Source organism: Notolabrus celidotus, chromosome 4 (assembly GCF_009762535.1).
Source record: "Notolabrus celidotus isolate fNotCel1 chromosome 4, fNotCel1.pri, whole genome shotgun sequence".
Taxonomy (NCBI): Eukaryota; Metazoa; Chordata; class Actinopteri; order Labriformes; family Labridae; genus Notolabrus; species Notolabrus celidotus.
The window spans coordinates 33779646-33805278 of NC_048275.1; the positions used below are offsets into that span (position 1 = coordinate 33779646).

Genomic DNA, 25633 nt, shown 5'->3' on the forward strand with positions numbered 1-25633 from the left:
TCCTAGGCTTACACAACCAATCAAACATCAGCTTAACATTCTTAACACTCTGCTTTCAAGGTGTTTTTCAACCGCAAGAACTTTACCCCGGAACTAGGGACTTTACCCCTGAACTATGTGCGTTTCGAACGGAGGAACCAGGGTCTAAATTTAGTTCAGGGGGTAGAATACTCCCCCCTAAAAAGCCCCTGCTTGGGGGGGTAGTACTTTTCAAAGGTCCCAGGACTTTTGAGGGGCAGGGCTCGCAATGCTGAACGTGTCTGATTGGTAGATTAACCGCAGTGTTTTTTATTCCGCCCGCCGTCCACAGTAACATCACACACATCTGTGATTCACTTGATTTCTCTTTCTTTCATTAGTTTTTATTTGTTCTATCTTTTTTGTATGTGTGTGTACTTTTCAAAATAAGAAGCTGTGATTCTCTTGATTTAGCAGCTTGTAACAGTAGTCTTCTCTCAGCCCACCGTGAATGCGTCTCTCCCGGTGTTACGGTTTTAAAAGTGACCCTGCAAACTGGAGACCTTCAGCTGAACGTAACGGTGTTTGTGGAGTTTACACAGCTGTTGAAACACAGAGGGAGTTCCTGGGAATGCAAACTAGTTTAGTTTTTATTAAGATTTCAAAATATCCTCATCAGATATTTAATGATCGTCTAAAGACGTTTATGAGGGACGCATCCGGCTGAAAGTTGGCAGTTAACAGGGTCGCGGTTTAAAGCAAAACACCGGTTGATCTCTGCCCCAGCTTTGAGTTCAAAAGGATTTTAAAGCCACTTTAAAACGTCTTTGCTACTCGCGCTTATCTTCTCTCACGTGTTGATTCAGTGAATCCATCTGGTCCGAAATATAGTACCATCTAAAACAGCCCTTTTACTTCGAGCCCAGGTTGCAACCCTCGATTCTGCCCAGTAGAGGGCGCTTTTGTGACAATCAGAAAAGCAAACACTGGTTAATAACAGTTTAAATGACCAAGAAAGATGGCGAGTGGACTTGTGCATTCAGGATTAAATTGATAACCTCTTTTGCACTCCAGGGGCTTCTTAGTTGTCTGCCTCTAGGGTTATCCTAATGAACACTACAATCCTAGACAAGCTGGTGCAAGCTTGAAGTCGTACTGCAAACAACCTTTGCAGTGTTTTCAGAATATTTTAATGCACTGTGGATCGAGGGTTAGCCAGGAATCCATCCTCTGATTGCACACCATCATGGCATACTTTGTTGGTGATTGCGGTGATCAGGGGGTGATCCTCTCAGCCCAAACCTCCAGTCAGGGCCAACCCTGCTAACATTTGTCTGAGGGTATTTTGGCAGAGCGGGAGGGCTGAGGGATAGCAGAGGGGAGACGGGGAATAACTTTCCCAGATGTGGCACCAAAGCCAGTTGCTGACAGGCCGTCTGTCGTGTGGGACAGGGCTGACAGAGAGGTTGCGGGCTTCCTGTTTTAGAAGAACAAACACGTCTGCTACTTCCACAAAGATTGCTGACTGCATGCTGGGCTTAACCAGCCATGGTACTCTCATTAATTTAAGCTCAGAGGCCTTCAGTGCTATTTGTAGATATTTGCTTTGAGTGGTAGACTTCAAAGAGTCAATCCGATTTACAGGTGTTGAAACATACTGGTCAGAGGTTCTGATGATTCTTTGGTCTCGTCTCATCAGGTCAGGGGGTCGAAATCATAACTACAGTCTCCAGAGAATCCACCATCCTATAGATTCACCAACTAAACCAGAAGGCAGGATCTATCCTATGCGGACCAGAGAAGATCCCTGTGGATCATTAGACTCTCATGAAACCATGTGAAAGATGAGCGCTGAAGGAATCAAAACTTAAAAACAGAGCCAATGTGTTCCAAAAAGTGGCAGCTCTGATTGGGCCAACAATCTTGAGCTGAGCATTGAAGCAGTTCCTTCTTTTTTGGGGGTGCCATCTTCTGGATAAAATACCATAACACAATAAAAAAGTGGTGCGCAGAGCATGCTGGATATGTAGCGTGGTGCCACTAACGCTTTTAACCCTCATTAGTTCATAATCGTGCATTTGAAGAAAATGTACCTTATGCTGTGCTTATTACTTATACAGGTAGCTGGTGGTACAACAAAGAGTTACACATCTGCATAGAGACTGCACGTTGCTGAACACAGTTGAAGTTTACAGGCAGGAACAGAGTTTAAACCTCTGAGAACCTCCCCCCAAAACAAACCGGTGCAACTTAAAGTCTGGATTTCATCAGCAGTCATTTCATCAACCAAATACGCATATCCCACATCCAGACTTTAATGGCTGTGGTGGCCCAACTGGGGCACCAACTAAACCAGGGGCGGCATGAAGTATTGCGCACACAAACACAAATGAAAATCATTTATTACTCTTTTGTTTCTCTTTCAAGTTTCATTCTTAAAGGACTAAATGAGAGGATGTATGCCCTCAAGTCACAAAAATGAAATGTGCCATAATAAAACCAAATAAAAAGTGACAAACACAGCCAGAACTCAGTGGTAGAGTTGGTCATCTCTCAACCAAAAGTTGGCGGTTCAATCCCAGCCCCTGCAGTCACAAGTCAAAGAGAAATTTGAGGAAGTCACAGAACTCCAAAATGATCCCAAGGGGCACAGCCAGTGGTCTGAGGAAGCATCTGAATAGGACTGGTTGGTACCAGTGGGCACTTTACTGAGCATCCTCTGCCAACAGTGTGTGAATGTGACATGTAGAGTAAAAGCACTTTGAGAGGTCGGTAAGACCAGAAAAGTGCTGTAAAGTACAGTTAATTCATAAAGGACTGTTTTTCCTCAGTTTCCTCATAAATCCACTGAAGAATGGTTTGGAGAACTTGGTTTCGGCGTCCTCTGCTCTCTATATGTGCCTGTGTCATTTCTCTGTCTACCTTTGATGTCTGGCCATTTCTCTGGCATTTACAAACTGCTGGCTGAAATTAAACCGAGCTGGGGAGGTTGTTTTGAAACTGGGTCGGGGTCTGTTTGAGTCTGCAGAGCTGAAAAGCCAAACATCAACACTGTTCTGTCTGCTGACCTCCCCGCTAATATCTCCAAGTCGGCCCGTCTGGCTGTGGCCACAGGCACAACCACTCAAACTGCAGTCTACAGATTCTTTGAAAAATATTGACTTATTCATAGATGCATACTGGCATACTAGTCTGAGGTTGGACTTCGGCCTTGAATTTATGACAAGCCGCAATAACCAACATGAGCTGCTGAATTATAGCTGTTGTTGATCTGTCTGATCTATAAGAGTTTGACTGCTGGCCAGAGTTAATCCAAAAGCCTTTTTTCTTTCAATGGCTTTGGCAGCTGAGGAAGGAAAATGGTCTCATTAGAGAGAGGATGATATGAGCCAATGGGATGCTCTGTAGCTAAAGGTGTGGCGCATCATTCGTTGTCCATAAATACATACATTATACAGGAAAGTGAAAACATGAGGGGGCCTCTGGGTCTCTGGCAGAGGTCTTGTCATGCTTCAGTGTGTTAGCTGACATTAGGCTAAACTGTAAATGGGAGATAATGTGTCTGCTGTGGTAAGGCTGTTAAGATTCATAAAGACCTGAATGGGGGTAGATAGCAGGTATTCAGAGGCTCTACTACAGGCAGCCTCCCCCATCCACACACTTGTTGTTACAGCAAATTGAAGGGTTCTCCCCGAGATGACAGGGTCCTTTTATTCCGCTTCTGCCATCCTCACTCTCACACTCACACAGTCTTTGGGTGAAATTGCCCTCAGAAAATGAGACTAATAATTCATTTTGGACAGCCCTGAGCAGCAGGCAATGTTTAAGTCTTTATGCCATTACTGCCGGAGCTGCAATTTGAACAAATCCTGTTACTGCCCAACTTTGAGCTCCACGCTCTCTCTTTATCCTCACAGTCTTAGAGCAGATGGGATGAGGGTTGTAGATGTGTGTGTGTAGAAGGAAAGGTTGAAGGTTTTCCTGTGGATCTAAAACATTTAATTAGGGTCAGATCAGAACTCTGTGAGTCCAGTCTGACTAGTCCATTTGGTATAAAGCTTAGATTAATTATTCTTTTTCAGCCTCTCATCAACTCATATATTAACCTACATGAGTTTTATATTGACCTGTAAGATGTATAATTATCAAAGTTGTCCTAACATCTACACATGTACAGCTGACAGCATACAGTCTTAACCCAAACAGAAGACAGGGTTTCTCATTTCCTCAAAGTACATCTGAAAAGTGTGATGGTCTCACTTTCGGGGTCTGTACTTCTAATCCTGGTTCACATCAGTGGATGGCATCACTTATCTGCGGGGTAATTTGTGAAGAAGTGACACTCCTAGTTTGTTTTTTATTTTCAAACCCCTGCTCTCAGGGGATGTGGTACTTGAGACCGTGTACTCCAGGAACCTATGAACATGCTGATGTTAAAAATCAGCTGAATTCACCTGTTTGGTTTTGAATATGAGAGCTCATATGGGAGAGTCTGGGCATCTTTACACAGCAGGGCTGGTTTTTCCTGTGTAGAGCAGCTGGGGAGGAAACTGTTACACTGGGCCATTTTGGCATGTTGTCTCAGAGCTGGAAGAAAAGGAACGTAATTCTTGGACATTTAGTTCTAACATTCAAGCTTGATGCTTTACCTGCTGAACTCCAAAAGGACGTCTGTTAATCTGATTAATGTGCACAACCTGTTAGCAGAAGTTGCTCCGCTGTGTTTTTCACTTCATTCAAAAATATTTTGCCACACTGCAGATTTTCACACCAGCCCTAGAACATAAAAATGATGTAGCAGTCCCTCTGCTTATTTTGGTCGGTCAGTCAGTTCAGCTCTTTTGTCCCAAATGAGATATTTCATGATTGAACAGGATGCTATGAGAGTTGGTTCAAAAACCCAAGAATGAAACCTGGTGGCATCAAGTCCCTACATATCTTTATTATCCATCATTTATCACATTCATTATTATTCATTTAGGCTTTTAAAGAAATACCTCAACAACTGATACATAACCTGTCACCAAGTTTGGTACTGCAGGGGGCGCCAGATTAGATCAGCAGTTTAAGCGCATGCCCAATTTATAGAGGCTGTAGTCCTTGTCATGGAGGTCAGTGGTTTGATTCCAGCCCACGACCCTATGGTGCATGTCTCACCCCACTCTTTGCTCCCTACACTCCCTGTTGCTCTTTAGACGTCCTATCTCATAAAGGCAAGAGTGCCCAAAACAATGCAAAAAAATTGACTTTTCCACTAACACCAAGTAACCATGACATTAACTATTTAGTGAATATGATTAAAACTCCAGTATGATATCAAACAGGTGACATTATGCCGACAGGGTTTGTCTCTTGGACCACCAGCTCACATAGACTGCTCATAAAGGCTGTTTTTTTGTACAAACATTTTTTTTTAAGGGAAGAGGAACTTTTTTTTTTTTTTTCATCAGCAGAGCAAACTCAACCTGTGGTAAACATCGTCTCTAATACTGCCGGTGTAAACTGTAAAATGTACTAAAGAGGTGGGCGATAAGCTCACAAGCCAAGTACTGTTAGCTTAGACACCAATATCCACTCAGTTGTGCTGACATAGAAACAATACCTGATATTTGAAGTTGAAGCACAGACTTCATGGACACGTAACTTAATAACTGATCCAATATTTGGATGTAAATCGCTCTGTTCACCATAAAAAAGGGAGAAATCAAGCATAGAGTGAGCTCAATCTCTGTCACTCTAAGTCACTCATCTGCAACATATACGCCCAAGTGGTACTTCAGTGGGTAATTTATACGAAAACTCAGCTCCTAGGATATCATGAATGAGGAAGTGGGCCATAAAGAGCAAAACGTTTCTCCGTACCAGGCTGTAATGTAGTAACTTTTAACACTGGCCTAACAGGAAATCACTCCCCCTGAAGGTCATTCAAGGAACTGCATTTTTAGGCACCTCCAAGTGGCTTAATGTTGTCAGACCTACAAGTTTATCACTTGGTTTCATTGTTTCTTTTTCTTAGTCAGAAAACGGCTTTTAATTCTAAGACAGATATGAACTCTGACTTATTACCTGACTTATTACGACTATAATTTTATAAAATTGGGGCGGCAGTAGCTCAGTCCACAGGGACTTGGCTTGGGAACCGAAGGGTCGCCGGTTCGAGTCCCAGCATGGACGAAGCTTGGCAAGTGGACTGGTGGCTGGGCACTGCCGAGGTGCCCTTGAGCAAGTCACCGAACCCCCAACTGCTCGGGGTGCGCTGGTTGACGGCAGTATCCTCACTCTGACATCTCTCCCTAAGCATGTTCACTGCATGTGTGTGCATTTGTATGTATATACCAAAAAAAAAAACTGTATGTGTAGCATGTCCAAAATAGCATGAGTGAAAAAATGGAATTTCCCCCCTGGGGATCAATAAAGTACCTTTCTTCTAATTTGTGACTTTTTCACATAAATTTGAGACTTTTTTTCTCTTATAACTTAATTCCTTCAAAACTATGACTTTGTTCTCACTTTATTACCCGGTTCTTTAACTGATCTTCCAGATGTGTAAGATACTTGATTCTGATTGGTCAAAACCCCTTGACAACCCCTTGACAAAGGTTATTAACTTTCACTAACATGAGCAACACAAGAGTCAATCTGATCACACTTCATGTCAAATCAACCCGTGGAAAAGAGTTCTCACACATTTAGCTTCTGCTTGTTGACACCATAGACCATAAGGTGAGGTAAAAAACGTTAGCTTCCGTTAGCATCAAAACCATGTGGCTTAAATGTTAGTTTCGGTTAGCATGCTAAATCGGCAGGCTACGGACATTTCATACTGGATCCTGTACAGCAATATTAGCAGCAGCAGCGAAGCCTGTGAGTGAAACTTTGAGTTACCGGTCACTACAAAGCAACTTCAGGGTGGACCCACCATGTCGGGGTCTTGTCTCACCCTGTCGGGATTCTATTTCCCATAACTACCTGCTAACCAAACATTCTCCTTTTCTGGTTCACAGAGTTGTTTAGCATTTTGTCGCTCTGTACTTACCCCTCAGACAAGCTATTAAATCTGCAATCACACTGACTTCAGATGAATCTACCATCCTGGAGAAACCTCAGAGTTTATACTTGAGTTAGCCTTTAGACTACAGCATGTCCTTATGTGGTTACTGCTCAATATTTTTCATAGTACTTTCAGGCTTATACATTTATGAATCCTTTCCATTTATTCGCCTTCCCTCTTGTAGCACCCTGCCCCTTAAAGCAGATTCAAACAAAGTGGCATTAATGGAAACCAAGATTTGTCCTGATGGCTATAAATGTGATCTATTTAAACTCTAAAATCGTTTCCAAATCATACATGTTTCACCTGAACTGAAGACTCATCATCACAACTTAATGACAGTGATATTGAAAGTTTAAAGGGAGGTTTACTCACCATGGATCGGGTTGTGTCCTACTGTTAGGGGGATTGGCCTCTCAGGTTGGGATTGGACATGCGTCTGTGTGTGTGTGGTGTGTGTGTGGTAGTATTTGGGCTTCAGGACATACTGCTGGTTCTGCCCTGGGTGCATTGGTCTGATCCTGGTGGGAAAGAAAGACAAGAGCAGTCGTCAGTCAGAGTGTTTATAATTTCCTCCTTCTTCAATAGAAACAAAAAAGCTGTAAAACACGGCATAATATCAGAGACTAATGTCCGTACACATCACAATGTCCATGTTCTCCATGCAGAAAACAAGAACAGTCTAATTCAAGCCCTCAGTGCTTTTCAGGATCAACAAGGTCTAAGGTATGTGTCTAACTTTAAGGATTCAACAGCAGGTGTTTCCTGATAGAAACCAGCTGCTGTTACCGTAATAACTAGAGTGCCTAAAAAAGGGCAGCTTGAATGTTATATCCCATATTAAGCTCCATGAAAGCCTTCTTTGACTGCTAGTAATCAAAGATTGTGAGCTTCATATCTCTACCTTCAATATCCATCACACACTATATCACAGGTTTGAAATATGACCAAGCACAGCAGTGAACCACTTCTTTTAACAACACCATATCTCTCCCATCTTAGCAGCAGATAGTAACAAGTCCCAAGCAGACAAACTCATAAGTGACCATGCTGCATTCATCAGAGCAGCAGGCCGTCTACAGCAATGACCCAGAGGAGCCTACGAGATAAGGGAGCTTGGGACTCCTAGAAAGCTCTATGGTTGAAGATCAGACAGGCAAAGGAGAGAGAGGGAAAAACAGGAGCTCAGTGTAGTCTAACGGCCAAATTCCACCGGATCCATGTGTGGTCCATCTACGATCCATCACAATCTGATCTATTTTAGTCAATATGTTAACTTCTGGCTGCGTCTCTGATACAGCACGCTGGAGACCTCCGGATCAGATACACAAGACTTCTATTTTTCAGGAAGGCAGGCACCAAAACAAAATTAAAACATCCGGTCAATTTTCAGAATAAACACTCGCCAGATCGTATTTCACCTAACTAGGACAACAAACCGTCATGATGAACAGAGCCAGGTCTGGAGTCAACAGGTCAGAGGTTTTCAGAGGACCAGAAAGACAACATGGATAAAGAGAGGAGTCGGATAATTCATGATTCAGCGATTACCACAGGAAAACCTTCGTCTCATGACTCCAGCTGTCCGGCGTCCTGCTCCGTGCTGCAACCTGAAAACGCAACCGGTGGGTGTTGACCACAGCGGATATAAGACGGATCAGACACGGTTCTGGTGGAATCCAGGGTAAGCCTATAGCAGCATTACTAAGAGCTCGTCCAAGCCTGAGCCAGCTCTAACTATAAGTAAACAGGAAGTTGTTAAGCCTACTCTCAAAAGTAGAGAGAGTGTCTGTCTCCTGGATCCTGACTGATAGATGACAGATAGTTTGGCGTCTCTAATCCACAAGAACACTATGTATGATCCCTTATCAGTGCTTTAAGTGGGCCAGTACATGACAGTATGCACTGCTACCGCTTCTACATTCAACCCCTTGATGCACCAGGACTTTTCTTTTTTCCATGAACCACAATTTCTTACCAGCCCTCAGTACCCTTTCCTGTCCTCTCCATGTCACAGTTTTTCTTGCAGATTAGTAGCACCTAAAATACATCACCCATGATGCACTACATGATGCTCACTTGTCTGTTTTCACCATTGACTCTACTGTAGAGCCCTCCAGGGAAGGCCTGATGACTACTTTGCACCACAGACCAAAGCTTGTGTATACAGTTTATAGAGCCTGATGAAATGTTGAATAAAAACATGGTGGTGCAGACGTTCCTGACACATTGAAGTAGTTTTTTCCAGTATGTTTGTTGTGAAAATCAGCTTTATCTACTGTGGGCATGTCAAAGGTAATACTGATGATTTATTGGCTGCACCATACGCACGCCACAGAGTGAGTAAGGGGAGTACTGGCAATTATTTGTTTTCCACTTGAAGCACTGTCCCTCACATGATGAATGCAGTGTTGTATTGTCAAGGTATCAAGCATGTTACAATTAATGCGAAGCAGCATCCCTAGTCCCAGTTGTCTGTGGTCTACATGTTAAAATGAGCAGTGACAGCGAGGAGGAATCCTCTAAAATGTGATTTCCTTACTTTCCAGACAGCGTGTCGTAAATCTTTTGTTTCAGCTCCATTAGACAGATGGCACAGAGCACAGAGAGAGGGAGCTGCCTGTAATAAAGGTGTCTTGGCTGATTTTAAACCCAGGATTTAGTGAGCTGAGGGTATGGGTTGTAACCTTGTGAGGCAGCAGAATGCTCTGACATCGCTCATCTTAAACGGAGACAGCAGCAAGTGAAAGTTAAAGTATGATAGCAGACGATGTTTCCAAGCTTTTACTCCCTGCAGCTGCTGCTTCCTGTGGCAGTGAGTCATCCAGTGTTACTGTACTCTCAACTGCAGCAGCAAATGTGGCCTGAGACTATTTCGGGGGGGAAAAAGGACGGGGGTCAGACTGAAATATTATAGCAGAGATGGTCACAAGTCAAGACTCCGCTCTTTGAGGGCAGCGGAAAGTCCTAGAACGACTCATCATCAGTGTCATCTGTGGTCTGCTCATTTCATCTCCATCTCTCTCCCTCTGGGTCACTGTCTTTGAAATGATCACAACCACATCAGGAGAATGATAACGAGACAGTACCTACAATATATATATATATATATTGATTTCCATTTTTATCTTGGCTTCTAATCTATTTTAAATGTATGTACTTGAACTCTGTCCAACCTTGTCATGACACTGCCAAACACCAATTACATCAGAAAAAAAGTCCCATGTCATGAAATCCTGTAGATTTCAGTACAGGTGTGTGGGCATTTGACCTTTAGCAAGCATAAGACATCTATAGACTTAATGAAATATGGATGTAGTCTAAGTAATGTTACCTGTTGGTTTCTAAAGAGGTGTTTTAAAGCCTAGTGATCGTGATTCACCTCATCTTCGCCAAAATGTTTATCTACCTGAGCAAGGAGGTGGCCTTTAGTCCATGGGCAAACAGTGTCAACACCACCACCTGTACGTCAGCTTACTACGCTCCTAATTATGCAAATGTACGCACAACTCTTAGCCTCAAAATGATCAAAACTGGTGAGTTCTGAGAAAAGTCACTCCTCAAACAGATTTCATGAATAAAGAAATTAGTTATGAACACCTAAATCTATTTTGTATAAACACAAACGAATTAAAAAAGATGGACAAAGAGGATTTTGACGAGGCTCATGGATGAATATGAGGTTTGACAATCACAATGAGTATATAGAAATCATTGTTTAGTTACTGACAATGTCACTTATTATTAACTCTTATTTTACAAGACAAAGACCTTTAAGACATAGGTGATTCATAATAAATAAAGTTTTTTTTTGTTTTGTTATATTTTTGGGGCATTTTTGCCATTGTTTGATAGGACAGCTGAAGAGAGACAGGAAGAGTGCCGAGCAGAGAGCAGGGGAAGATAAGATATGCAGCAAGTGGTGGAAGCATGTGGACGAACCTGCAACCGCTGCAACGAGGACTATAACCTAAAAGAGTAGAGATTTTATCAGTGTGTACTTCTTTCCTCTACCTTTGTGTCTGATGATTATTTTAATTTCTGCTTTTTTGCATGCTTAAAATCAAATTTCAATTTGTACAATATGTTTTGTATGAGCTATCAAAATGCTCATTTTAATACAAGCTCTAATGGGGTTTCCTTGGCTTTTGGAGCCAGCCTCTAGTGGACATTTGTGGAACTGCAGATTTTGCACTTCTGCATTGGCTTCATTCTTTAACACCTTAGGTTGCCGCTTGTATACATCCATATTTGCTGGGACCCAACCCCTGCCCACCCCTCCTTTAGATATGTCAAACAGCATTAAGTGCAAACTTAAAAGCCATAAACCTTCTAAAAAAATGTTCCGGGTGTGTTAGTGATGGACTGAAGAAGAAAACGTACGTCATCAACATCATGATCGTGTCGTGTCTTGTTGCCGGACTGTTTGCTGCTTGTGAATCACTTTTGCGTGCTCAGCAATAATAGTCTATTTCAGACCCTGGATCCTGGCATGGACGTGTGTTAAAAATAAAAGGCAGCATGAACATCCAGTATCTATGTGTGATCATCAGTGTTTGGGCAGCTGTTCATGATGGAACCAAGAGGCATCCTCTACATCCTATAGTATAAATAGTAATGGTGTGTATGCCAGCTGTCTGCTTTGAGAGATACATGGTGTTTACATCCTTTATCTTCTCAGCTCTGTCAAAATAACCTTTTCACTATCAGTCCTGCTTACTGTAGAATGAAAGCTTCACTCTGACAAACAGGCTATGCTCTCTGAATCCTGATCGTGCTGTCTGAAATGAATGAAGATAAGCAGCCGTCTCAACTCGATGACAGAAAGTTGTTATATGAGAGGAAGAGAGAAAAGCTTTTCAACATGATTTACAGGTGTAAACAATGAATACGATGAGAGTAAAAGCTGCTCCACCTGATCTACAATCAACTATACCTCCATCAATGCATGTCAGAGTGTGTGTATGAAGCTACTGCTACCACAAATGATGGCATTTACTGTATGATGATGGAGCTTTGTTATGCTGCTGTTGTACTTGATATGGAAAGGGCTTTAGATTCACAAGGAACCTGATCAGTCACAGCGGATCAGTCCCATTATGTCTAATCTTACTGGGTCTGAGTATGCTTCTGTTTCAATGTCAGAGATATCCGGTCTCTGTGTCGATGCAGCTTGTCTTTGATTGATTGGATCAAATAGACCTGCTTCTCTTGAGTTTTCTCCCAGTTCTCAGTTTGCTAAGCTTTATCACTTTTTGTTTAATTCATCCTATCCTTCATACTTAAAGTCTCTAAAAGTACTATGGGAGGTAGAGCCTTCAGTTATCAGGCTCCTCTCCTTTGGAACCATCTACCAGTCAGGGTCCCGGAGGCAGACACCCTCTCTACTTTTAAGAGCAGGCTTCAAGCTTATAGTTAGAGCTGGCTCAGGCTTGTACCAGCTCTTCGTTATGCTGCTATAAGCTTAGACTGCCAGAGGAACTGACACACTGGGATCATATCTTCCACTCTCTCTCCTCTCTCTGCCTGTCACTTGTTTTAATTATGCCTGTCCCTTTAATGTAACTAAACATAGACCTTTCTGGAGTCCCTGAGCTCCCTTGTCTTGTAGGTTCCCCTGGATCTCTACCGTAGACCTACCACTATAATCTCTCTCTCTCTTCATCTCCCTCTATCCCTCTCTCAAACTCAGTCTCAGCAGATGTGTGTCTAACATGAGTCTGGTCCTGCTGGAGGTTTCTGCCTGTTAAAGGAAATTTGTCCTTGCCACTGTAACTTGCTAAATGCTGCAAAGTGCTCTGCTCATGGTGGATTAAGATGAGATCAGAGTGAGTCCTGTCTGTAAGATGGGACTGGATCTTATCCTGTCTTGATGTTGGGTCTTTGTTAATAATAGAACATAGAGTACGGTCTAGACCTGCCCTGTTTGGAAAGAGTCTGAGGATAACACTTGTTGGGATCTGGTGCTGTATAAATAAAGATTGATTTAGTGATCGTTTGTCAACAAAACTCACTCGTACAAATAGTTTTATCTGCGCAAAATTTGAATATCCAATCAGGTAATTATTATTCTTATTTTATTTCTGGTTTTCATAGAAAACTGGATCGTATCAATCTTATCTGATTCAAACTTTCAAGGATGACCACACCCACTTTACCAATGCTCTCAATGTGATGACATACTTTGTCCAAAGGGGGCGCCAAATTCCACACAAACTGAAAACTTCTCAGATTTGTTTTAATGATATATTCAATATTTAATTTGATAATTTGTGGTTGATTATTTTTCAGGGCAAATCCCTTATTTTTCACAATCCTTAAATTCAACATTCAAATACAAATATATATATATATTAAAAACATTTTAAATTATCAATATCACTGAAAAATACGCTGTATTTTGTATCCAATTAAAACATTTTATCATATTTTGTTCCTGTAAACCAATCTGAATCCAGCAATTTTGATCCCACTCAAAAGTTGTCAGCCGCACAAACTTGAGGTTAGTTTAAAACTTAGACTACAATTTCTGATTTTAGCTGATTTAATCATCCTCTTTTCTTCTTGTGAACAATCCACTGTCATAATCTAATTTTACCTGACAGCTTTAATCTGGTTAGATGAGAGGAGATGATGGACAATGAAGGAGAGCTATTTCTTTATAGGTGTATTTTCATCCCATTCATATGATAGGCCCCCTGTCACGTTATAAATAAGCAGAGAGTGATAGCCTTGTAAATAGCTCTACTATGACCCTGCACTGTCTCAAATAGCTCTTCTGTTTAAATTATGCAACTATCAATACGATACTTGAGTCTTTAGTTCGATATGATACACAGTAATGTGTTTATTTGTATTAATGTGTTCATGTGAGAGGATTTTGACCTCATGGAATCGTTCATGATCTTGAGTATTCTCTGTCCTCATGTGTCCTCATGGTGGACACGAGTGTGTGTAAACATGGTGTGTGGATGCATGTTTACAAAATTACAAGGACAGTGTATATATATATATGTACGTATATATACATTGGCATCTTGTGGTATAAGGGGTGGAGGGGTGAGTTTAAAGGCTGTAAACTCTATATTCAGACAGCAGAGAGACATTTGTCATCACTGGTGTTTCAGACTGTAGCAGATAGGATGAACATACTTTCATTTATTTCTGCTGCATGACCACCAAAAATAACAACAACAACAACAAATAAATATTTAACCCTTCATTCTTTTCAAAGTTGTGCTTGCGCCCACATTTTTAAGCTCCACCAGCTGATGCAGAGTTTTGTTCCCAGCTGGTTGGTAGGTGCAGTCAGAGGACTGGACAGGGAATGGTGTGTGGGCTTATCTCTGTTCTGCATAGACAACCCCGACCCAATCTATCAAATACAGTCATATAAAGTGAAGGCTCAGACTTCTAAATGTAGTTTTGCTGCAACAGGAGAACTAAACAGAAAAGTACTTCAGACTCACAGTGACCAGTTTCTGCCTGCTCATTGTTATTGAGAAAAATGAGCATGTCCACGGGGTAAGGTGTCAGCCAGGAGCGCAACCAGGTCATAATCAGTCCAACATCAGAAAAAACTCAGACAGCCCTGATGTTGCTGGGCCTCAAATATGGCGTGCTAGTAACTTTTGTATCCAAAGATGAAGAAAAGTCTTGTTTTAAAGTTCTTCACCTTCGTGTCTGTATCGTTATTGGCGACAGTTGTGTTTTGCTCCCCTTAAAAAAATGCTCATGAAGATCTGGCGCGCAGCCGCTAGCCGAGCATCTCCACTGTGTGCAATACCGCCAGCTGATTCACTTTGAAACATGCTTTAAAGTTTAAAACACCTCCCTGATAGCTGAATGAAATATGAGACCACATGATGCTTGCTCCATGTGACAGAAATTGAAAACAAAAATGCGTGTTTTCAAGTAAGTTCTTTACAATCAATTAATCCCCTACATCCAGAGTATCAACACCTTTTTTCCCCCACTTAAAGAACTGATGTCAACTGTTATTTCCCCACTCCTAAGACCGTCCTGGGTACAACGCTAATGATTTTACACACTGTCAACAGGCATGTGCCGAACTCCTTCCTGTGGAGGGATTTGATATGACATGCTTTGCTTTCCCTGTTAAGAAGGTAATCCCCATTGCTGTGGTGTTTTGACCAATCAGAATGAAGAATGTAACACAGTATGGTAATAAATAAAGCAGAGTGATAAAGCCCTGTAACTCAAGTTCATTCTGGCGAGACCCGAAACTGTTTCTTCTTGTCAACTTGTCCAAAGGCAATCAGAAGTTTGTGCCATTTTTCATTATTACTAAACAATACAACAACATGAGGTTTGAGTACTGCACATGTACACAACATGTCATGGTATTAGATTTCTAGAAAAGCTCAGTCCCTAATATGGCATCAACAAAGAGCTTCAAACCTGAGCTCTGAGACAGACACAGAGATGGAAAAGAGAGAAGTTATAAACATAAGATCTCATTCCAGTCTCAACAAAATATCTGGCATGGCCGTGTGCACTGGCAATGACTGAGCCATTAAATGAAAAAAGTCAGAAAAGAGTTTGGAGAGCGTCCAAGGAATGGTTACAAGAGCCGTCTAGCCTTAAATATCAGAGAGAAGATTTCAATCATTTTTACATAAACAGATCGATGAATCAGGGCTGAGGGAGTGAGGTGTGTTTATGAGTGTGAAAGGCTTGAATCTGTTCAGTCTCGGCCTTCATCGCTCTGGCCGCAATCTCAATCCATAGCCGACCTCTACGCAATCTTCTTCCAAATCTTCCTCCCCACGAGAACTGAAATACTCTGGTCTACCATAATAAACCCACTGAACCTGCAGGGAGGGAGAGGAGGATATCTCTGCACACTTTGAGAAAAGTTTAGTTTGCTGGCTTTTTGATCGTTTTTCTGAAGTTTTTCTCTTCAGGTTATAGAGTTGTTGAGACCTGTCTGTGATGGATGCAATGTGACATGATGTAAAGAAAGACAGATGGGACAATGTGACAGTGTTGCTGGAGCAGGCGATTGAGGCAGCCATCTTGATCTTTATGTCACGTGACTCCTTCTGCAGAGACCCAAGGAAAAATAGCATTTCAGCAGACCTTTACTGTATCTAACAACCTTTTCCTTTTCCACTGCTATTCTAGCTTTAGATTAAGCTTAAGCTCTAGCTCAGACTTCACATGCACATTAAATGTATCAGACTTATTATAGCCTGAAACAGATTCTGCATTTTTTTTTGTCAAAGCATTTGATGTGTTGGGATGTGAAGAGAATTTCAACTGTGCTAAAAAAATTGATAAAATTGCTAACCCAATATATCCTCATGGATTTCTTGCTGATACGTACATTGATGCACTTGGTACAGAATCGGTGCAAAGTCTGTGAGTGCTGTTTTAAATCACACGTGGCATAGTATAGAATAGAATAGAATAGAATAGAATAGAATGTACTTTATTTATCCCTAAGGGAAATTCAGTTGTTTGGCAGATAAAGGCAATAGGTGGCAGTGAAACCAGACCAAGTGTTGTAGCTTTGCTTTTCTCAAATCAAGTAAAAGAGTGACGTAGTCGCTGCTGGCAAAACTGAAGTAAAGACATGAGAGCATCTGGATAAAATACAACAACCAGCAAACCTCCATCTACACACAACACCTTTCTAATCATCTGCAACACATACTGCACAAACCTCTGATTCTCCCACTCCATCATGATTCTAATGTACATAACATCCATCCATCCATCCATCTTCTTCCACTTATCTGGGTCCGGGTCGCGGGGGCAGCAGTCTCAGCAGGGAAGCCCAGACACTCCCCTCCCCAGCCACTTCCACCAGCTCTTCTGGGAGGATACCGAGGCGCTCCCAGGCCAGCTGAGAGGCATAGTCTCGCCAGCGTGTCCTGGGCCTTCCCCGTGGCCTCCTCCCAGTCGGACATGCCCGAAACACCTCCCCAGGGAGACGCCCGGGAGGCATCCTAACCAGATGCCTGAACCACCTCATCTGGCTCCTCTCGATCCGGAGGAGCAGTGGCTCTACTTTGAGCCTCTCCCGGATGTCTGAGCTCCTGACCCTATCTCTAAGGCTGAGCCCAGACACCCTGTGGAGAAAGCTCATTTCTGCCGCTTGTATTCGCGATCTCGTTCTTTCGGTCACTACCCACAGCTTGTGACCATAGGTGAGTGTCGGAACGTAGATTGACCGGTAAATTGAGAGCTTTGCCTTCTGGCTCAGCTCTCTCTTCACCACGACAGACCGGTACAGCGCCCGCATCACTGCAGACGCCGCCCGATCCGTCTGTCAATCTCCCGCTCCCTTTTCCCCTCACTCGTTAACAAGACCCCGAGATACTTGAACTCCTCCGCCTGGGGCAAAGACTCCCCTCCGACCCGGAGAGGGCAGGCCACCCTTTTCCGACTGAGCACCATGGCCTCAGACTTGGAGGTACATAACATCCCTGTTCACCAAACATTATCCCACTTAATTACTCAGCTACTGACCGAAGTCATGAATAAAGTGATGCTAAATATTGATTTGAAGCTGGTATTATTGATGTAAAAATAACATACTGTATATATAAAGATTGAAAAAGTAGTCCCTCTGATTCCACGCTAACATGGTTACAGATTCTTATCCTCCTTCTTGCAGCACAAACATTAATCAAACTAAGCATCTCAATTAACACTCAAGCTAAAACATTAGCATGCTAATGTGATAGTTGACATTGGGGTCATACCTCACCCTGTCCTGATTCTATTTGGTGAAACCACCAGCTAGCTATACATTATCCTGCGCAAGGGGTGTGTGAACTTCTTGACTATGCCGTTGCTCTTGTTATTCAGGAACAATCACCCATGTCGATGGGTTTCAACCAATCAGAATCAAGTATTAAACCCAGCATCACACACATCGTTAAGAAAGCCTGGTAATAAAGTGAATTATTACCATGTTGCTACAGACTATATACTCTACATGTGTTTGATTCTGTTGGGTTTTGATCTGTCAAAATCTCATCACATTAGCATTCTGAGTTGCTCAAAAAAAACTTGAGTGTCATCAGAAAGTAGTCTGACACTTTTCACCTCTGCCTGTTGACACTGTGGTAAAAACGTTAGTGTGGTCTCAGGCTGGTCTTTAGAGTGGGGAAATAATGACAGTTAGCGGGCACAAATGTGAGAGCAGCCTGAGGAGCTATGGAACCCCAACCATCTCTGAGAGGGAAAAGTGGAGCAACATCCTGTCCTGCAATCCAGAGCTGGTGAGAGCATCTCTAAGCTGCTGATCTCTACAAAGTCACTGAAAACAGAAGAGGTAGGGAAAACAGCAACAACGTTCAAAGCTGAGACATTTATCTTATTTATGTTTAAAGGTGTGTGACTGCAAAGCTCTGAAAAGAAGAAGAGCTGAATGATATGTGAGGATATGTTTTGCACAACCATCCATTCATGACACAGTCATATCCCTTACACAACAGCCTTAAGATATAATATCTACAGTAGAATCTCCTTCAGCTAAAACTCTTTGCGTACACACTTGTAATAAAATAACTATTCCAATCTATTAATCTCTGCTCACTTGTGAACCTGAATGATCTGATGAGAGTACTCCTTTCCTTGAGATGATCTAAACACTGTGTCTCTTGAACCAATAGGAGACCAGCTCCTAGTGAGAGGTAAATCCCTCCTGCAAATTGAGAGCAGCTTTGGAGGACACTGATCTGGTAGCAATTACTTGTGCCTGCGCAGAGCATGAAAAACCCCTCTGACATTTTACACAGTGCATGTAAGACTCAGCATGTAAAATATATTCATTAACATTTCAAATATCATTCATGGGGATCAGACGTCTGGGCTGATCTGCGCCTCGGTAATTGGACTCTGTGCGTGGGGATTTTTGGATGCGTCCATACCCACTCTGAAGTTAAATAAAACACTTTGAGTCTAAAAACCTTTTGGATCTGTCAAGACATCGGGGAAGTTTTAACTGTGTCTGATGTGACTGTACATTCTCCAGTCGTCTGCTGTGGTGACAGGAAAAACAAACTCACAGTTAACCACAGCAGGAGCTTGTAGCAATTCAGCTCCACTTAAGAAAGTGCAGGGGAGACATTCTACCAGTTATTACACTGATGGATGGTGATAATGAGAGCGTGCTGGCCAAGCAAACTGCAATAACACAGCCTAAATACCCAGAGATCCCTGTTTTAAAAAAGCACAATACTCCCCAATGCTCATAGCAGCAATTGTGTTTAGTTGGCTGGCAGGTCTTAACATTCAACATGCTGTCAGAGAGTCAGCATGCTGCTCAACACACAGTGGGTGTGATAATCACCAGATGAGGACTCATACCAGGTAAGGGAATTGTTTGACAGAAACCACACTGCTAGAGCCAGTAAATTATGAGAAGGTGTGAAGCACAAACACGATGCTGAGAAGTGATTGTTTATATCCGCTTTCCTGTGGTCCCTAAACAATGATAATGAGCCAAAAGTGGAAGTCAAGCATGTTAGAGGAATGGGAAAATATGGCCAAGTAGTCAGACTTCATCTTGATAAACATCGACTGTAGATAAAGATGGACAACACATCTCCATCTCCTCTCGCTGTACAAAAGTGATGCCAAAACACGCCAATGAGTGCTGATGTCTCTCACATTTGGAGCCAGCATCTGTGCTCTCTGTGCAATGGTACTGACGTCCTCCCAAATCCCACTGACCTGGTTTCAGAAAGATAAATGACTCCCATGTTAGTGTTTTCTTCACCATTCCTCCAGTGCTCTGCCAATCTGGTGCAAAAAACTAACACCCTTCTTGTGCAGGGGCTACAGTCCTCGTCGCGGGGGTCGATTCCCAGCCGGTCGACCATTTCCTGCATGTCTTCCCCCCTCTCTGCTCCCTGTATTTCCTGTCTCTCTTCAGCTATCTCTTCAAAGCCCCCCCCCCAAAAAAAAACTATCACCCATCTTTTAAATCAGAATGAAAAGAGCTGACGACGATGACAGAAAGGTATTGTCCATACATTTTGCTTTTGTAGCTTGACCCATGTGCCATCTGTTTACATGGGGGAGGCAGGCTCTATCACATAACTTTGCCATCACAAAGCTCATTTGTTTCAGCACTATTTTTGGACGCAACACAAGCGTGTTCCTCCAGCCCTGATCAGCTGTTCAGGTCTGTTGGGATGTGCGACATGTGCTAGCTCAGGTTGTTGTGATGTGTGAACACTGCATGCAGTCCGTCCTACTCGGCTTGAACATGTTCAGTGAATGTGTGAGGACATCGTTAAAACAGCAATTAAGATATTATCTGAAGCGATATATTACACATCCCTAGACAAAAGTCATCAGCAGCAGGATTTACGAGCAGCTCAGTGGAAACTCTGAGTTGTTGTAGTGATCTTACTCCACACCTGCCCTGTCCTGGGGCTCACTCAGGGGGAGGTAGATTACTTCACCTCTAAAATGTCCTATGTGATGGATTCTATCGCTTACACTAAGGTAAGAAAAGATCTCCATGGAGAAATGACACACTGGTAAGAAATTAAAAAGGAGAATGTCGTAAAGCTGAACGCAGGTGGAAAAAAAACAAATCTCCAGATTCATTATGACATCAACAAAGAGAGACTTTGTATTTATAATTCACAACTGAGGGATAAAAGGCATCTTCTCTCTCTGACATGATCACCAAAAACAACAATGCACATGTCTGGTTTGATACTGTGGACAGGTAAACAAGCTCTCCTGTGTCGGCAGCACCTGAACTTCAGTGTACTGAGGTCAGCAGTGAATTTACCTCTTTCTTTTAGTACGGTCACTACTTTGATATCAGGCTCAGGATATGTGCTGTGTCCAATGTAAACCAAGTTAAACACCACGACATGACTCTATCTGATTAACCAAAAAAAACTTGGAGGACATTATTCATCACCTACTGTTGGATCTCAACAAAGGAGAATATCGTGAAAAAAGTTGGGGTTTTTTCTTAATTTGTTTCAAAAAGGTACAATTCCATATTTCCTTCATTCAGTACACATAAAGTGAATATTTGAAGCCATTTTCTGTTTTGCTTTTGATGATCATTGTTGTTTTCCTTTCGTAAATTTTGTTTATTCTTGTCCCTGTTCTGGTGTAATTTTGTTTCATGTGTTATATGTTCTCCTTTTCTGCATAGTCATGTCTGTGTATTCCTTGTCTGTGTTTTGGTCTTGTGCTTCCTGCTGTAAAATCTCTATGGCTGTTTTCGAAACCATCTACTATACCAGCAGTATGTACAGATTTGGCCTAAATTCAGTATGTAGTATATGAACAAGAGCAAAATCTGCAGTATGCCAAAGTCCCTGGATGTTGTACTGATTCAGGAAATTTTCAGTTTTTAGGTGCTGTGAAAACTACTAAATTACAAATAAACCACTTCTTAAAGCTGGGGTTGGTAGTCAAATTTAGATACACTTTTTGTCATACTGGTTAAAATGATCTTTATGTCCTGATGGCAATCAATACATAATGTGTTCCTAAAAAAGAGTGAAGAAAAGCTGCTATCTACAGCCGGAATAAACCTGGGAAAACACCAACCAATCAGCCTTTTTTGGGTGCCAAAATTTTAAACCATTCAAATCCCGTCCTGCCGTTCTGCCTGCCGTTCTGCCTGCCGTTCTGCCTGCCGTTCTGCCTGCCGTTCTGCCTGCCGTTCTGCCTGCCGTTCTGCCTGCCGTTCTGCCTGCCGTTCTGCCTGCCGTTCTGCCTGCCGTTCTGCCTGCCGTTCTGCCCGCCGTTCTGCCCGCCGTTCTGCCCGCCGTTCTGCCCGCCGTTCTGCCCGCCTCCTGAACGTACATTTCCCCAGCATGTACTCCGAGTCCCTGTCCCCTACCTCAGCTTCCCCTGACTCTATTTACTGTCCCTCTCGCTCGACCTCGGGCCTGTCCCCTCTGACCTGATGAGGTGCTTTGCTCAGAACTGTAGTCCGGATCATAGTCTAAAAAGCTCTCACCACAGGGGCTCTGACAAGCAAAAGAATTCATGACATTTAGTAACTCCTACAGAAATGTATATGTACTGTAGCGTCCGTCCAGACGCTGTAGGGATGACGAGCCGATTCGTGAACACATTGATCTATAATAACCGGTCACTGTCGGCCGTGATCACGACAACCAAAAAAGCAACAATCAATGTTTGAATGAATGAAGAACTTCTCCTCTTGTCTCTCCTCTCTTCCGCTCACACACTCTACACCTCTCCTGATGCCTTCACTGACTGTCAACACTGTAGGAATTAAGAACATCCATACTGAACACATTTAACAAACAGGAGAGCTGTTACAGTATTATATGTATTATAACTTTTCTCCTGATATCGTGTCACTGGTACAACTGGATAATGCTAACATGACAGTTGTGAGTACTAACAGCAGCCATGTTTCTTTGTGTTTTTAACTTTCACTATGATAATGTTTTGGTGAGGACCGGTTTTGAATCAGTCACCATCATATGGTCGCAAGTCAGCGGCGCTCGTGCATGTGAGCGGGGGGCGTCTGGAGGAGCACCGAGGGGAAGAGGGGAGGGGTTAGACGGAGTCACGAGGAAAATGCTACATTCCAATTCATGCTAGTTTTCCGAGACCACCAACCCCAGCTTTAACTTTATCATTAGTGAAGCTATAGAAGCAGTTTCTCTATCAGCTTGTTTACTTTAGCTTTCCGAAGCCGGAAATCCAGCAACATCTGGCCCAGCATTCTGCCGACCAAACCCAACAGAACAGTCATACTACATACTAAATTCAAAAGCAGTATGTAGTAGGCAGTACCTACTGCCTACTACATTCGTAGGTAGTATGTAGCAGGCCGTTTCGAAAACAGCTTATGTGTTTCCTCTGTGTCTGTTTGTTGTGTTTGTATGCTATGTAACGTTGCGTCATGTTCCATGGTATGTTATCTCTTATCTGCAAGTCCCTGTGTTTCCTGAGGATATAGTTTTCTTAAGTGAGTTTTGTGTTATCTGTTGGTTTTTGTTTATTAAATCTGTTTATTTTGAACCTGTATCTCAGGTCCTCCTCCTCATTTTCTGAACCATTACAGCTTGTAGCTTATGAAAATCAGAAATCATGTCGATTATTAGAATATTTCCTAAGATCAATCAGAAAAGGATTTAAAACACAGACATGTCTAGTTTCTATAAAGTGCACTCATTTAAACACTCTTGGTTAGGGCCTATCACCATGAATCACTTTGTGAAGCTGCTGATGGAAAATATGGAACTTTTTCATGGTCCTCTAATTTGTTGAGAAGCACTGGCACTCTTTTAATGTCCGTTTAATGCCTCCTGTCTGTCTGTACTCTCTGACCTTTTTCATGTCCCTGTGAAGATGTTAGAGGACAGCATGAAGCTCATACAAGGTGAAACACTTACTGCTGCTGCATGTGCTGCTGGATGTAGTGAGGTCTGACGAGCTGAGGCCCCGGCTTGACCGTCAGTTTCATCTGCGCCATGTTGCTGGGTGCAGAGGCGTAACCACTGGGGGACACTTGCTGAGGAATGGGCCGCTGGGGCACCACGTTGTGTCCGTTTGTGTGACCACCGGTGTGCCCGTTAGTGGGTCCATTTCCTGGCACTGCTGGGAAGGGGTGTGTGGGCATCTTGTGTTCGCATGCCTTCCCATTGGAGCCAGGCTTGCAGACACAGAGCTGAGGCCTGAGGCACATTCCTCCATTCTGGCAGTGAGGGATGCAATTGGCTACAACACAAAACCCAGACAGAGGAGAGAGAGAGAGAGAGAGAGAGAGAGAGAGAGAGAGAGAGAGAAGAAAGGGAAAGAGGAAGGAGAGACAGATGGAGAATGAAAATGAGGTAAGAGGTCAGAGATACTAACAAAGGGAAACAGATGAAAGCATGTTGATAAACTGTACTTGACTTCTCATGACTTTAAATGCACCTCATTCATTTTGGTCTGAATAAAAGGTTTGAATCAAACAGAGTGACATAAATGTACAATCATACCATCACTGAGTCAGATTATAGTCCTGAGTGTGGCTCAAACTAACTCTGCTGCATTTCTGTTTCACTCAGTTTGTCCTGTTTGGTGTGAAAGACCTAAACTGAGCCGAACACCAAAGACAGCTTGGTTATCGAGGTGTGTCGCGCTCATCTCTTAGCATATTTTGCCAGTCCATCATTATTTTTGAGTTTACTTCATGTATTCATCTCAAACATGTTAAAATGTAATAGTTAGAGCTTTGTTCTGGGGGGGCTGCAGCTCACATTTTAACACATTTTGGTGGTGTGGGTGTTTCAATGGCCTGCACCCTGTTTGGAGCTGTTCCTCATTGGACGGACAGGTTCTGGGCAGTGCTCGTGTCTAACATATGCAAATCCTTCAGGCCAAGCTCATGTTTACAGCTTGTGGTCCATTCGGTTAAAAGATGAGGCAAACATAGAACAGACTTCAGCCACAATGTAAGTAAATCTAAATACACGTCACAGACATACATGTCAGCACAAACGGGATGCAGTCAGGTTAGTGATTCAGTTGTATGTTCACAGACATGCAGTACAAGCTCACACATGTTAACATTTTACAACCTTTGACACAACATCATGTTCTTTGTTTGATATGTGATATCATCAGTTGGCAGCAGCACGTTCAGTCATTTCAGTGAATGTGACTTTTTTATTTTGTTTTTATTTTATTCGTATTCATTTTTTATGATTTTACGTTCTTTTAATAGTAATGCTACTTGCACCAATTGTATAGTCTTTTAAAATGTTCTTTATTTTGCACCTGTCCATTGTAAAGCACTTTGTAACATAGATTTTGAAAAGTGCTCTATAAATAAAGATTATTATTCTTACTATTATTATTATTAATATTATCATAAAGATGCAGGAGAGATGATTCACAGCATGGAGGCAGAAAAACATTTAATAAGAACTAAATTATGATCGCCCAGCTGAGCTCATGTGGTTTATGGTAAAGCAAGATTTGTCTTCACACACAGGTTAAATGTCAACATATATGCATGCACATTAAAGTGAGGAATTTCTGCACAAAAATAGATCTTAAAAAAGTAAATAAATTCATTAATAAATAAATAAATACCAGCAGGGTGTTAGGCAGGGTGTTCAGCATTGTTTAACCCAAAATCACCTTCTACAATAAAGGCAACATTGCAGTAACGCATGTTAAAGGAGATCCATGTAGAGAGGCATCAAAGATGTGATGTCTTTGAACCAAGCAGCAACCTCCGTTTTTAAAATGTGAAGTCCACTTGAGACTGGCTGTAGTAACACCGGAAACCACATACACACTTATTCAAAGAAGAGGATATTTAAAACAGAAATAAACATGTTTACAGCCTGGTTCAAAAAACGGTTTAGGTCTGAAAAGCTAATTTCTCTATCTAACACTGTACGGGGGGTGAATGTTGTTAATAACTTGTTCTTTTTGAAGATACTAAACTTACTGCTAAAGATGCTAAAGTTTTGCCTAAATAAGGGCATTGCTGACTTGAAAGGCGGGCACCATGTAGCTGTTAGCAAAAAAGGCTAAAGGCCCGCCTCTTTACCTCACACTAGCTTGGATGAAGTTAGGTTGTGTGTTCAACATTTTCAATATGGCTGCTGCCGACGATTGGCTTCAAAA

General features: G+C 42.3%; 1 protein-coding gene across 2 annotated transcripts in view; it reads right to left on the reverse strand.

Annotated features, from left to right (window-relative positions):
• The window catches only part of ltbp1 (latent transforming growth factor beta binding protein 1), a 159277-nt gene that overhangs the window by 102485 nt on the left and 31159 nt on the right, over positions 1–25633 (reverse strand). For both annotated transcript variants that reach the window (XM_034682485.1, XM_034682484.1), the window contains exons 3-4: positions 23404–23728; positions 7385–7530 (exon numbers count right to left, since the gene is read on the reverse strand). In XM_034682485.1, the coding sequence (XP_034538376.1) occupies positions 7385–7530; positions 23404–23728 (471 nt within the window). The remainder of the gene's footprint in view (positions 1–7384; positions 7531–23403; positions 23729–25633) is intronic.